This window comes from Anser anser (genome assembly GCF_964211835.1).
Source record: "Anser anser genome assembly, chromosome: 20".
In the NCBI taxonomy this organism is placed as follows: Eukaryota; Metazoa; Chordata; class Aves; order Anseriformes; family Anatidae; genus Anser; species Anser anser.
In genome coordinates, this window is record NC_139741.1 from 1,687,931 (window position 1) to 1,703,295 (window position 15,365).

At 54.9% G+C, this 15,365-nt stretch overlaps 1 protein-coding gene across 3 annotated transcripts; it reads right to left on the minus strand.

The window, feature by feature from the left end:
- Window positions 1–1,253: 1,253 nt before the first annotated feature.
- LOC310884642 (uncharacterized protein) lies at window positions 1,254–14,864 on the minus strand. 3 transcript variants are annotated; one of them, XM_083806669.1, is made up of 5 exons: window positions 14,418–14,760; window positions 14,258–14,336; window positions 13,138–13,276; window positions 3,610–3,900; window positions 1,254–3,501 (listed from the first exon to the last, which is right to left on the minus strand). In XM_083806669.1, the coding sequence occupies exons 1-5, from the start codon at window positions 14,531–14,533 to the stop codon at window positions 3,191–3,193; spliced, it is 936 nt and encodes a 311-aa protein (XP_083662795.1). In that variant the 5' UTR covers window positions 14,534–14,760; the 3' UTR covers window positions 1,254–3,190. The 3 variants fall into 3 exon arrangements, 1 of the variants encoding a protein (XP_083662795.1); XR_014574318.1 differs by lacking the exon at window positions 14,418–14,760 and adding an exon at window positions 14,771–14,864 and having other exon boundaries at window positions 1,254–13,276; XR_014574319.1 differs by having other exon boundaries at window positions 1,254–13,276; window positions 14,583–14,760.
- Between the last annotated feature and the right edge of the window lie 501 nt (window positions 14,865–15,365).

A 15,365-nucleotide genomic window follows, 5' to 3' on the forward strand; every position in this document is an offset into this window, starting at 1 on the left:
TTACCTGCTTCTCAAATACGTGCTTGTGATGTTTGAAACCTGTCTGTAAGCCCCTCTGCCCCAGCATTTCACTCACCCCACCTTTGAGCACTGAGATGTACAAGCAAGTGCAAAACTTCCCTGTGTGACAGGCAAATGGGATGGCAATAAAGCATCAGGAGAGGCCCAGCAACAAGAACAGCCCCGATGGTCCCATAGCCGAGACCTTTTTACAAAACAAACACACAGTTACTGGAGAAGGCACTAAAACATCAACAACACGTAAATTCAGAGTCCTGCCTCCAGCACTCTGCTGTAATGCATTTCCAGCAAATCCAAACTGACTGCAGAATAAAGATGTGTATGAAGCACCCTGGGCTTGGGAAGGGGCGAGTGCTGAGCCCGTTCCAGCAAGGCGCGTTCCCCTGCTTGCCGCCCAGGGGTCTTCGAGTTATCCCCGCGCAGGAGCGCCGGCACCTCCAAGGCCATTACGGCCCTAATGAAGGCCGTATGCTCTCTGCTGACACAGCGGGGACATGCCAAACCACCACCGAGGCAGCTGATTTGATGTGTTGACGAGCAAGTCATGTTGCTATAATAAGAAGTGTTTATTTGAATAATAAGGTCAGGGAGTTAAGTAGTTGGTATTCCACTCGTATGAAGCAGTTTGCACAGTGTCACTAATAATTAAAGGGGTTTTTTGACTAATCTAGTTGCTCTTCCTAAATATACTCTACTCTGTTCAAGAAACTCATCAAAGCAGCGAAGTGATCTTCGAGGTTATTAATCTCCTTTGCTCCACAGCTGGAGCAAATTTATTTGCTTGAATTAGCATGTAATAAACTTATAATAAAGCTGCCATATCCCTCGCTTTAGAGATATAGTTTGTGTAATGGGTAGTTAGATCTAGGTAATGTAGCAATAGTCTTTAGGCTCAGAGATCAGAGAGAGAAAAAAAAAAAAAGAAACAAACACAAAACCACCACTCTGCTGTTACCTCCAGTGCCCAGGCCGCAGAGCGGCTCCTTCCCGGTGGGGCTGCCAAAAACCTGGCCATGAGGCTGACCCCAGCCGCCCTCGGTGTGCCCCCTCCAGGTGGACAGACCTTCCCCAGCCACATAAAGAGGAATAACCCCAACAAGGGCACAGGTGGTCTGGCAGTCAGGGGTAAAACCAGGCAAAAATCCCCCCTGAAGGGTGGGTGAAGGGTGGGGGGGCAGGAGCCAGGGCGCTGGGACGGGTGGCAAAGCCCTCGGCGGGGTGGTGGGAGGTGGGTGGTGGGCAATGGGAGATAGGAAATGGGCAAAGGGAGATAGAAAATGGGCAGTGGGATACAGAAAATGGGAGATGGGCGGTGGGTGATGGTCTGGCGTTGGAGCTGTGGCACCCACGGGGAGCACAAGGACTCGTGCCGGGCTGGGCGCTGTGTGCCTAAGTGAGGGGAATTAATTTGCTTCAGCTCACCACACTGAGCCTTTACGGTGTGCAGTTTCTCTCAAACTATAAACCCTTGCATCTCCTTTCTGCAGAACACTTGCTGCACAGTCTCCTAACGGCGAGAAACGTCCCCGTGCAGACCGATGTGGGCAGACACCAGAGTTCAGCGGCACGGGTGGGGGCTCGCCCCCACCCTTCCTCCTCACGGGCTATTATTCACAGTGCCTGAGCAGTAAATAATTTTTCTCTCTCCGTTGCAGCTCTTTTCTGTTGTTGCTGGAGCTGCTCTGCGTTGCAGAAGGGCCTGGGCATTAGCCAGAGGTGTCAGAGGTGTTAGACAAGGTATTAAGGAGGTGTCAATGGCGAAATAGCTGGGATTACAGTAAAGTCTAAATAAGGTGTAAAATAAAACCAAAGGTGATAAAGTCATTGATAAGAAAAGCTGGAGAAAAATAGGAGTGCAATTATTTTTCATCCCGGTTGTTCACTCTCGCAGTGCATTATCCCTGGCTTTGCAGAGACTTAAGGAAGATCTGTCCTCGGCGCAGCGCGTCCTGCCCGTGCTGCCGCGGCGCGCTGGTGCCCTCACCACCTCCAAGCAGTGAGGAACCGGGCACGCAGCTCCCCAGGGGCCTCGTCCCCACTCCCTCAGGCCGAGGGGACCCTGGCTGACCAGCTGGGGTTGTTGGGGTTTCTCCTGCCTCCTCCTGACCAGCACATTTCAATCCATAGCTGCTGAACAGCGCGCCGGCCCAGCTGCTTGTGGTGCTCCCTAGGGCAGGCACCACGCTCCCTTCCCCTGCTCTTTGCACTCTGGGAGGGCACAGGATCTGCCCGAGCACCAGAAAAAGTTGAAAAAACATGTATTTATTATAAAACTACCTCTGGCTGTATGTTTTTTTCCCTCTTACATGCTTTTAGGGCTCTGCTGGCACGGGCTCAGCGCTGGCACAGCTGGCTCCTGGCCCCTGCGCCGCCGGCACATGGAGGGGGAGCAGTGCACTGTGCCTCGGGGGGCTCGGCCATCACCACCGCTTTTTGTGTCCTTTGGAGAACAGGAGACCACAAAGTATGGCAGTGTTAAAAGCCAGCCTTGCCCCAAAACATGACTGCAAGGATGCTGGACGGGCTCAAGTGACAATGCGAGGAACGCGCCTGCCGCAAACATCGCGGTGGCGACGTGCAGCCTTTGCCAAGGAGATGTTCAGAAGCAAACAACCGCCTGCCCCCAGCGTTTCACCACTGCCCCACATCTGGGGGACAGGCGCAGGATGTGACCCAGCGCCTGAGCGCCACTGAGGACCCGCACCCAGCAGCAATGTTGGCTCCACAAAACGAACCCCGCAGTGAAATGCAAATTACTGCAGGACGGGGAAAGATGTCTTAAGGAGCTCCATGCTGAGCCACAAAAATTATGCCGTTACTGCTAGCAAAGTGCAATTTTCATGCCAGCTCTGGGACCCGGCAGCCTGTTTTACCTGCCGCAGCCCAACGCTGCGTCGTCCAGGCTGGGAACTCGCCAGTGCCTGTGGAGGAAGCGGTGGCCAGCCAGGTTGTGCCCAGCCACCAGGCCGAGCAGCCACCCATGGGGACCTCACCTTCTCCCCTCCGTCCCCTCACCGGGCAGCACGGCCTGCTCGAGGCCGCCTCCCCCCAGCACAGACAGCAAACTGTGCAGGGAAAAATACAACACCAGAGATGATTCTGGATGGCAAATCAACAAATTAGCCTTGATTACTATCCGGGTCTCAAACCCTTATTTTTCTCAAGCTCGTCAGTGGTGGCTGTTGAGCCGTTTTGGTCCCCCCATGCCCCCAGGCCCCAGGGACCCCCTGGCAGCATGGCAGGGCCCAGCCGGGGGGCACAGGGCGCAGCAGCCAGCACCAAACCTGCCTGCACGGGCAGAGGGGCTCTGTGAGGCATCAGGGCTGGCACATCCCAAAAACGCATTTGAAGGAACCACAGTGGTACACAGGATGCTGTGCCAGAGCTTCACTGAGGCTCCCGTCCCTGGGTTTGGGAAGCAGCAGCCCTCGGGGCTTACTGACGTGAGATTTCTCCCAGGAGGCCTCCAGGGGAATAGCTCTGTCGAGGAGGGGGAAAAAAAAAAAAAGATATTTAAAAACATGATCATCTGCAATTCTTTTGCTGCCGTGAAGTGTTATTAACTGATTGGGTTTCATCACCTCTTACCTCGCTGCCGCTCAGGCTGATTGTCCTGGATTTGCATTTTCCTTGGCCGAGTGCTTCCACGCGCGCCCACAGCCCGGGGCAGGGGCTGCTCTCCCAGCCAGGAGCGGGGCCCTGGGGGCCCGTGGTCATCCTGCGGGTGAGCAAGGGGCTGCCATGCCCTGGGACAGCCCAGAGCACGGGCACGGGGCGCGGCAGCTCTCCGTCCCGACGTGGAGCCGTAAGGGCTCATCGGCTCTGGTTCTCTGAAGTGGCACAAAGCTCCCAGGCAGGCGGGCAGCAGCAGCGAAGATGCTTTAAAAAATGAATGCATGCAGGCAGCAGATTGATGTGCTGGTCAAGTACAACCCGGGTGAGCGCCAGGTACACGAGCCTGGCGTCCGGCCCCTGGTTACATTCTTCATTAATAATGTCTTTGCTCTGAAACTATTTCCATCACCGCAGCTTTGCAATGCACGCCGTGACGTGGCCCGCTGCATCCCACTGCTATTTCAATCTTCTTACAGAATAAGCAGCGAACTAAGTGAGATTAAAAACCCAACAGAGGCGAGCAGCCTCCTGCTCGTTAGAGCGGGGCAGCTGTGAGAGCACCTTGAACGAGGAGGTGCCACGCACGCCCCAGAGCCAAGCAGGGCAAGCGCTGCAGGTGGCCACGAGCCCTTCCCGTCCCCATGAGCGGTCAGATCCCGGGGGGCCTCGGCCACCTGCAGGCACCATAGCTCAGAGCTGGCTTGGGGAGAGGTCCCTGCGCCCCTCGCCAGCACTCCCCAGCTGTGGGAGCACACCGAGGGGCCCCCCTGCTCCTGAACACCCCCGGGACATTTGCCAGACACGGCGGAGAGAAGTGGCAAAGCTGAGGTTGAGCTGGGGGGGGCCCATCCTGCATCCCCTGTGCTGCCCCAGCCCTTTCCTTCTGAGGTCCTTCTGGGGTCCTGTGCCCCAACAGGGCAGCTATGGTTTCAGAGGCATTTCAACTTTTTTTGGGGGGTAAATATAAAAACATATATAAAAACAATATAAAAACATTCATATTTATGAACAACTCTGTCACTACCATATGCTGTGCTCCTTTTCCATATATGAAACGAGGTGTTTTCAAGCTTTTTAATTATACAAAATTGAGCAAAGTCTTAGCAGAACAATTAGACAGAGGGGAGGAAGGGAAATAACTTCTCCCCATAAGACAAGCAGTTATGGGGGTTCCTTCCCCTCGCGAGGACTGCAGGGATGGGGCCTGTTGTTCCACCTTCCCAGCCGCGTGGTTTCTGTTTCCCCTTGGTGCCTGAATTGACGTTCGGTAGAGTGATGCAGGGGCAGCCCTGGCTGTGTGCCTCTGGGCACAGCGATGGCAATTCAGGTTTTGGAGGTGCTTCCACTGCACCCCCAGGTAAAGTGCTCCAGCCCCAGCCCGGGGCGTCCCCACACACAGCCCCGTGCCCCCGTCACTCCTGTAGCGGCTGCATTCCCAGCCCAAATCGGCTCAGATCGGCTATTTCAGGTCTGTCAGCTCTTATTAATGTAGCTCGCAGCACGAGCAAACCAAGATAAAACAGCAACTTCGTTAGCCTACGTGTGTACTTTGTGCGTGCGTAACGCCCCACCCCAGCCTCGCTGCGCTGGGAGAGATCAGTAGCAGGCAGTGAGAATTTTGGGAGGTGTGGTCTTCCCTCCTCACCCTGCCTGTCTGCCCCCAACCCTTAGCTCAGCCCCGTTCCCTTGTCAGCTTCTCCCCCCAGCACCAAGCCCCCAAACGCAGCCGCGCGGTGTCCCCGTCCCCACCACGGCCAGCCCCCATCGGCAGCCGGGTGACGGGTGAGCAGGCGGCGGTGTTTGATGCTGGACCTACACAAACAAAACATTTGGAAAGTCAACAGTTCGGGGGAAGAGAGCGCTGCAGCAGGCCCCTCTGTCCTAAGCATTACTTTAAATGTACAAAATGCCGTCTCTCTAAATAATCAAACTCCACTGCTGCGTCTCAGAAATTGCCACCTACGGCTAATGTTCCAATTTTAAACGCATCCTCGAGTCAATCTTTGTAAATTCCACATTAAATATTGATCAGCCCCGGAGAAGCTTAGCGCCGCGCGTTCAGCGGAGCTGAGCAGCTCTCGAGCAGCAGCCGCTGAGCCCGGACCCAGTCCCGAGGGACCGCGACCACCACAGAAGCTTCTCCTCACCACACGAGCCGGGCACTGGAGGAGTTTTGGTGGCGCTCCCTGCTTCGGACCTTGCTGAGATCCCCAGCTCCCTGCATCACCCGGAGCCGGGGGTGCTGCACGCAGGGGTCCTGGAGCAGGGGATGGGGCATTTTGGGGCATTTAGTTCGTTTTCATCGAGTACTTACAATGACAGCCATGACAGCAATTTCCCCTGAAGCCTTGACCTGACTCTTGAGCACCCCAGCAGCTCCTGGCCCTGCCGGACACGAGGCAGCAGCCACGGCGGGGGGCGTCGTGCCCAGGTGTGCCCACGGGCTGCAGTCCCCGTCCCCCCTCTGCCCCAACCGTGCTGTAACAAGGAGAGCAGAGGCAGCGGCAAGGACAACCCTTCTTCCCCGTGATTAATGGAGGCCGACGCAGGACCCCGAGGCGCAGCACGGCGGCGGTACCTGTGTAATTTCCGAGGTGTTGCAGCTGCGGCAGCGCGCTGCAGCCCCGTGGCTTTCCCCCGGCGTCGTTTGTCACAGCCCGGCGCTGACAGAGCTGCTCCAGCGCCGTGTCTGCAAGGCAGCACAGCCGCTTCTGGCCTGGTTTCCTCCCAGGTTTCACACTCCTGTGCTTGCTGCCACAAAACCAGGCGAGCACCCGCCTCTGCCACTCCTCTGGAGCTCAGGGACCCAAGGGTGCGACCAGGGCTCGCTCTGCTTCCACACTGCCAGCGTGACAGCTTTAGGGACCCCAAACTCAAGGCACCCGCCACAAACAGGTCACCGTGCCTGCTTACAGAAAAGCAGACACCTGCCTCCTCCCGGGGTACCACGGCCATAGGAGCCAGCACGTGCAGCCAGGGCACGAGCAATGCCCTTAAAGCCTTCGGGAGAAACAGCTCCTGGTGATCAAACCGAGCAAGTTTAGTCTGGAAGACCTGGGAGGAGAAGAAGGAATTCTAGCCTTTTTTTTTTTTTTTTTTTTTAGAGAAATGCTTTTCTCCTTACGCTGACACTTTAACAAGAGCTTAATGAACAGCACTTTCTTGCTTTCGAGAAGTTCAGACAGGCCAGATAAAGTTACCAATTCATTAGCATCCCATCACGAACGTAGCCTCCGTATTCCCCAGCCATATGGTCAGCACGGTATGCTTCCAAAAAGCAGGGACATTGACAAAGGCTTTATTTCCATCAGCCACCACGGCAAAGCAGCCCAAGTTTTTCTGGAGACCGGGAACACCTCATTTCAGACTCTTTTGGGTGTAAAGGAAGCGGGTTTGGGCTTGGAAGCAAGGTGACCTTGTGGGAAGAGCATGTCCCTCTTACTGCAGACAGGATTTTAATCAGTACGGTGTGGATGCACATCCCCAGGAGCTGCCCGGGTGGAGATGGAGCATCTGCTTCCCTGCAGATAAATCCCTGTGCTAGCAATTAAATCTCCAGAGGGCTTGTCTGTGTGCCCAGCCACGAGACATACTTGGCCTGAAACCTCAGCCAGGTGGGGAAAATGGAGACTTCTCCCCATTTCCACGGCATGCAGGCCCAGCAGCCACGATCAGCACCTGCAGACACCATTTGGAGCCAACACCCCACCTATTTAACTCTTTCTCTAAGCACTCGAGCACCTCGCCTGGTGGACGAGTGGGCTGTGGGAAAACCCAGGCCAGAGCCAGGGCTTAACATCCCCAGCATCTGCCTCCAGGTCCCCGGCACCGTGAGCTCGTTTTCTAGCAAGTAAATTACTTCTTCCCTGTTCTGGAGCTTCGTCTGCGATTCAGTAGGACACAGCAGGAGAGTTTGTGCTCCTTCTGCATTAGCTGACCTGTGTCAGCATTTTATTCCGCAGCCCTGTAGGTTTTTTAGCTAAAAAAAAAAAAATTCAGAGGAGTTTTCAAAGCTTTAATGGCTTTGAAAACAACATGGAGAGTTCTCTTTACTGCAGGAGAGGTTAATGATCTCCCTCTGCTACAGAACTAAACTGGACATCATAATAAATAATCATAATAAGATGTAAAGTATCACCTGGAGTCATACAACACAGAGAGCAGGTAGGAGTTATGATGCATTTCCATTACTCGGAGCAACTGCTAGGTGTGAAATTTTCAAAGTAAAGGCAGTCAATTAAAAAATGGAAAACAGAAGCCCGCAATTAAAATATTATTTAAACAGAAGGAGATTACATCTTGCCTCGCCTGGGAGGACCGAGTGCTCTGGCTCCCGAGCACAGCACGGAGGCTGCGGCACAGAGCCCCCGCGGCGGGGCACGGACCCAGCACCGGACACCTCGATGTCCCCAGAGCTCAGCATCCCCTCGCGCCCACCCCTGCTGCCTCCAGGCTGCACCGAGCTCGACCTTGGGGCAGAGGAGCAGCAGAGCCCTCGTTAAGCAGCCACGTTAATGACGTTTCCCCGTTAAGCAGCCACATTAATGACGTTTCCCCAGCCGCTCTCCCAGCACTCCTCGCTTCAGCACAGCGGCTCTGAGCGCCAGCCTTGGCCACGTTTCCACACGCAGGTTTTGCTGCTTGCCATTTGTACGTGCAGACGAGTGGTTGCCAGCGGGTACGGGAGCAGATCTTACAGGAGTGTCCTCATTTGGGTTCAGATGGATCCGGAAGGCCCTGCCTAGGCTCCATAACTAGGTGCAGGCCTCCCTGCCCCGTCCCTTCACCAGCCGCATCCAGCTCTTTGCACAGCCAGGTCCCAAGGGCAGGGGCATCCATCACGTCCAGAGGGCAGGGACATCCATCTCCTAGGATGCTCCTATCCATCAGCGGCCACCAGCCCCCAGCCCGGCCAGGCCCTTTGTCCCATCCTACCCTACCTGTCACAGGCAGATAAGATTATCAGTGACGAGCGCGACACCCATTGAGTCGCACCCCAGTGGAAGAATGGGGTCTTTTTTTTTTTTTATTTATCCTCCTGTCTCCAAGATGAGCTGTTTCTTGTCTTGTCAAACCACATCCTTTTCTTTAAAGAATCAGCTTTAAGAATCCAATTTGTCAAGCTGGACAATCATTTGAGAATCCATAAAAAGCCTCGGTGACTTTATCAAAAAAAATAAATCAGAAGGTTTTAAATGGTAACCGAAAGGGATTTGAAAATGGGTTGAGTGGCCTACATCAATTAATCTTCAGACAGCCAGGGCTTTGTGAAGATGAAGTGGCAGAGAAGTGTCAAAGGCTAGTTACCGGGTTTTAGGAGATGGAAGTTATTGATATTTCTCCTTTCCTTTTTCTCGCTTTTCTCCTTTCCCCATCTCTTCAGAATACAGACGGTGAAGTAAAAAAGCCCTGTGATGGAGCAGGACTAAGCTAGCAGGGGGAAGGTGCCGGGGCCACCGCTCCCCACAGGGTTCCCCTGGGCTCCTCACCAGGACCACGAGGGGGTCGGGGCCCCTGGAGGTGCCTGGAGCACCCTGGGGTGCCCGTGCCTTGCTCCACCGCGTGCAGCCACCGGGACAGCCTGGGCTGGGGGCGTTGGGCACCACGGAGCACGGCTGGAGCACCTCGGGGGCAGCCGGGCACTGCCATGCGCCCACACCACTGCATCCCTGCGTGGTCCCCACCTACAGCACGCACCTGCTGGCTCTGCTGCCTGCCTGCACTGGAGAGACAGCAGGAGGTGTATGCTGACGGCAGGGCAGTGCTGGCATGGGCACCTCGGAGCTCTCCGTGCCTCCGTGCCTCCGGCGCAGCTCCCAGCGGAGAGCTGGGAGAGAGAAGGAGTCAAGGCGGATAGCTCCATCAAACCCGGGGCCTGAGCAAAGCACAGAACAACGCGAAGAACTTGGTAAATGAGGTATTTGACTGAGCAGACACAGCCACCTGAAATAGCCGTGGATTTCCCCAAACGCTTAATGAAAGCTGACAGCCCATATTGTTCTCCACTTCCCAGCTCCGCTGCCACCCGAGAAACGTGTGGCCGAGGGACGGGGGACCTGCGCAACGACACCGAGACCCGAGGAAGACAATCAAGAATTAGAGGGACTTAGGGGACACAGAGATGAAAACTACGGACTGGAGAATTAAAAAGAAAAAAAAAAAAGACCTTGGGAGCAATAAAAACACCAGGCTTGAAGAAGGGACACGCTGCCGCTCTCCAAACCTGATAGCAGAATGCGAGGAGCTCCAGATGGCTTTTTGTTTTAGCGTGATGAAAAATGTAATCTGACAGGCAAGTGTGGGGCTGGATAATAACAATAACACAAATAATTTCCTTAAAAAAAAAATGAAAGGAATCTAACAGCTCAAAGGTACTCCTGTTTGCTGTGAAGAAAAGAGACTCTTTGTTACTTACCGCAGTCGTGAGCATGTTTGTGAGCTTTGAAATGGCATTTTGTTGCAGAAGTATGATGTAAGGATGTTTTACTTACTCTCCAGTCTGGGGAAATAGATCTGACTTGGAAATTGGCCAGAAATGCTGTAAGTTAGGGCTCTGAAATGAAGGTGATAACTTTGCCAATTAAATATGGATGTGATTTTTTTTTCCTCTCCTTCCCCTGAATACTTTTGCACTGTCATTAGGTGATGATATAAAGACATAGGCCTCCTGGTGCAGCTTAATTGCTCACATATAGAAAAATGATGAGCTCTGTTGCGCTGCACAAGTACTGCCTCAGATACTTGCTGCCTTATTAATAGGCGATACCAACCCGAGTTTAATTCTTCTGCCCAAGGAAAAACAGAGCTACAGCGAAACCCCGGCTCAGCAGAGCACTTCAGCACATGCCAAACCACTTCGCTGAACAGCAACAGACTTAAGTGCGAGCTTACACTTAGCCACCCCGTTGAAGTGTTTTGCTGAACTGGTGCTTAGAGCACCAGGAACAGGATGGGCTTTTACGAGGTGATCTTTTATTTCCATATATATATAAAAATACAAAAACATAACGCATATATTGATACCCAGTGCAGACTTCTCTGTCTTTTGCAGTTCGCTGCTGAGTGGCTGCTCTCCAGGCTGCCGCCTGCGTAAGCTGCGGACACGGCTCTGGTGTTAATGACCGCTTGAAACAGGGCAGCCTGGGGAGGGACGGAGCTCGGTGGGCTCGGGGACACAGCAGCGGGGACGGACACACGGGGAGCAGCAAGACAGACCACCCAGTCCTGCAGGGCACGGGGACACAAGGGGACACCCGTCTGGGGGTAAGCAGGCGCAGAACAGGACACATAAGAAAGGTCGAATGCCCAAAGGACGCTGCGTCTTATAAAAATAAATAACAGCACTAATAAATGCAGCCTTTGGGAGCGTACTGTTGCTACGTGTTGGGGGGTTCAGCCTCCACTGACCCAGCAGCCATTTGGTCACTCCTACAAAAATCCACGTTTCTATCAGCTTCATGACTGTACATGTGGGGGGGACACTTTTTAAAAGGATCGCTCCTCCCTGAAAAACACCACCCTCTGTCATACACAGGGCCCGAGCACAGGGCAGGGGAGATCCCCGCTGCCCCTCTTCCTACCAGGTGACGGCCGCTTGCTTCAAGCCGACGGGCACGGGGTTCACAAGGGATCCACGTCAGCACCCTGGGGGCTGCAGGGGCCGAGCTCCAGTCCCAAGCACCCCACAGGAGCACAGGAGGGAGTGGGACAAGGGAGGGAGAGATGGAGAGAAGGGGGCTGTGACTAAATCGGTGGCAACAGAAAGAGCAGGCTGCGCAAATGGCTCGAGAACCGGCGTGATGGGATGTGACTGCCCCGGGTGCCAGGGCTGGAAGGAGCAAAATGGGAGAAGACCACCCAGATGAGGGGAAAGTGCTTCTGATTGCCTGGGAAAAAAACAGCGTTAACGATCATTGGAAGGGACAAGGCAATCCGGCGGCCGCACGGTGTGAGGATTGCTTGCAGCGTGGCGGTGGGGAACATGCTGGGCTGGATCCGGCCCCATCCTGGGGGCTCAGCACAGCCACCAGCACCGGGACAGAGCCCTCGCCGACTGCTTGCTGTGGTTTGGGGACCTGTGCTGCTGGGGGAGCCCAGACACAGAGAGGGGCAGGGGCAGGGAAGAGGACTGAGGGGCTGGGAGCAAGAAATGGGTTTGCTTTAGCAGGTTTTCCTTTACACCACCGGTCATGGAGCCACGCTGCTGCACAGCACCTGTTGGATGGGGCCGTTCCTGACTTCAGAACCAGCTCGGGGAGCACAAGGTCCTACCCCGCAGCCCCACAGGGATGTGTATGGACACAAGATCAGCAGGTCAGGTCCCCCAGCCCCATGCAACGGGGGGTCTGCCCCCACCGAGCCGGGGGAAGGGGACAGTTGCGTGGGGGCCACACGCGCCAGCCCACTTGGCGCGCATCCCTCGCTGCTTCGCACCCGCAGCCGCTGCGTGCTCCAGGCTGGGAAATCACCCCGCCAGGGATTTTCTAAAGGTTACGCAAAGGTTAACAAACAATTAACACATCGGATCGGCACGCCAGCTCCGTTTGCCTCACTTCTGAAGTCTAAAGGCTGTCAGGCAGCTCAGCAGCACGGCCTGGAAGGCTCCAGCTCCCTTGGTGCGCTTGCACAGCCACGTCAGGCCTAACCCAGGCTCCAGCACAGAGGGCGATTTTAGTGATGAAGATGACAAGAAACAATGATGTATCAATCCCCTCCACCCTGGGCGTTTTTAGGATGTCTCCTCTCAGGAACGAACCGATTTAAGCACTTTGCATGATGACCGCTGGACGCCAGCACTCAGGCGGGTTTCTCTCAAACAACACTCATTGCACTGTTCGGCTGATGCCCTGGTGACTTTGATTTCGGGACAGGCTCATCCCCTCCCTAGTCAACCCACCCAAAGGCCCCAGGGCGCCTCAGTCTCAAGGCAGGCAGCAGAGCCCCAGGGGCGAGCTGCAGGCGACCAGCAGCAGCAGCAGGCGACCTCTCCCCGGCGCCAGGGCTCGCGTTACGTCCAGCACATGCAGAGATGGCCGGTTTCAAAACAAGCATAATAACTCTTGTTTCAAATGTCCTCATGCTATTAATTATGTGTCTCAGATCACTAAACACAACCAAGTTACGTTGATTTCCTTCCCGACATCGTAGACCAGTAGTTTGCTCTTCCTTTCCACTCACAGGTTTCATTATTCCTGCTAGACAATTTCACTGTCAGGTGTACGCACAGCTCCTCAGCTCCCAGCATTTAAATCCAGCAGCTCTATTCTCACTGCAACTGAACTTGTTTCACAGACTCCTATTTATTTATATAGCAATGCCACAATCCTAAATATTGGGTTTAGCACTACTAACAGTGCTCCCAACACTGTTTCAAAATTAAATGGGCCAGAAGGAAAACACTCTAAGATGTTCTCACTTGGGCGTTTAGAATTTGAAGGGCATTTTAAAGACATGGGACACGACCCAGGTGCAGCTGAGGTTAGCGAGGATTTCCCAGTTTACCTGAATGACAAAGAACAGGCGGCACCGGCGCACAGCCCCAGCAGTGGAGGGAGCTGCGGTGCTGCCACTCACTGCCCAGCTCGCCTCCGATGGCCCACAGAGCAGGGGGCTGCTGCTCTTGGCTGCGGCTTTTGAGGTCCTGTGATGAGAAAAAATAGAGCCATCGGCAGCAGGAGATGGAGCCCAGGTGACTTTGCTATACCAAGAAATTGCAGACGCATACAGTTTTTTTTTTAAAGCTGCTTTTTTGATGGGCCCCACCGCAAAGCCATGCAAGAAGTGCCCCAGGAAGCAGGGGCAGCAGCAGGGAAACCTTCCCAAGGTGAGGACCAGAAATGCCCCTGGGAGCACAGCGGGCACAAGACTCACATGGAAGGATGTGTGTGCAAAGCCAGGCTCTGCCCGGACCTCGCACGTGTGCCCAGCCTCTGCACCTTTTTAAATATTTCAGTTCTTTGAGATCTCCGTTTCACATTTCGATTTCCTGCAGTACAGTAAATTTATCTTTGTCGCCCAGCTCTCCCCAGCTCTTCCTCCCCCTTATCTTTCCCTCTGTACGACTGCAAACACCGGCGTTATCTTTGCTGCGATAAACCCGGCCGGCTGTGATGCGCCGCTCACCGACGGCGCAGCCCCGCGCACGGGGGTGTCACGGCTCCGCCGCGGTGCCCCCGCCTGGGGCACAGCCATGCCAGCAGACGGGGGGGGGGGGTGACCGGTCCCCCAACATTGTGGCAGCACCCCCATGGGTCACTGCCACCGCCCCCATGGCTTGAGTCCCACTGGCAGCCCAGAGGCACCGTGCCCCGTTCCAGTCCCATCAATGCTGGACACATCCAGTCGCCTCAGTTAAATGCTAAATTTACTTTATTTTTCTTTAAATGCTATTATACTGAATCATTCTCAGCTTTCCTACAGCTCCCCTTGCCCACAGACCGATGCAGCCTGCAGAGATCAAGCAAATGCCCAAGGCTGTGGGCAGGAGATGGCAGAGGGCAGCAGGGCACAAGGACGATCCCGTTGTGCACCGCTGCACATCCTGCACCTTGCGGGAACCTCCCCATAAAGAAGGCCGTTCCCCGTTTTGCCAAAGCACATCAGTTAGTCACACAGCTCTTACCTGACTGCACCTGCATTTCGAGACGTCGGAGGCTGTAGAAGTGCAGAAGCAACATTTTGTGGCCAAAATTGTCAGAGGCCTGGGGAGAGAGAGGAGGGATGAGCTGATGAGATCCCAGGTGACCCCAGCCCACCACCAAGCAGCAATGTGTGGGACTGACCAAGGGACTGGGCACACATCGGGGACCCCGATGCAGGCTCTGGACCCCTGGAAGTGCAGAGGGGCAGCACCGAGCTGTGGGGCTGGGAGAGGGGCACGGGGGGCTGGCACCTCCATGGAGCCGTCCCAGGCTGTGGGGCCCTCCTGGCCCCAAGCTGCTGCTCACCAGCACAGGGATTGGTGTCCCTCCTCCAGACCCCAGAAGTTAAAATATCTCAACAGCGAGGAGCAGGGAGAGCATCCAGCGCTTCGGTGAGAAATGTCCTAATAACGGCTTCACCGTCCCGGGCGTGAGTTGGGAGCAATCCAATGAAAACAGTAACAATAAAAAACAAGCAGGTAAAATAAAGTCACCTTCTTCTTGTTGCCATTTCGCAGCAGCAGCGTCTGCGGTCCAAGCTGCGAGCACGCAGCACCCCCTGGTGCCACCGCCTGTGCTCGGGGATGCTGCTCGCAGCGCAAGTCAGGGTGCCACGGATGGACAGGGTGCTCCAGAAAGGTGCTGGACGAGACTGGAAAAGTAGGCGGCAAACTGGGTGCTTGTTTTGTAAAATTTCACTGAGCCATAAGACATATCGAAGCTATTTTCTTGCACAGGACCATGCTACACCAGTGTTTCAGAGGTACAAGCTCACAGATGTGTGAGCTATATGTAAAACCTGCCCACTGAGCTCTGAGCGGAGAGCACACCGTGCTGTGCCCATTCCTGTCCCCATGGTCCCCATCCCACAGCAGGGGACAGAAACCCAGGCGGCTCCTCCATGGTCTGGTGGATCCCAGCTCTCATCTTTCATCCCAGCCCCAAACGGCAGAGATGCTGAGAGAAAAACTGGCCTCATCCCCGGCAGTTGGTAATTAGCAGGGTGGGAAACCTCCCCAGTGCCACGCGAGGACTCTTCGAATCTCCTCACCTGCGAGCACTCAGCTCCCACCTCCCTGCTGGGGCACC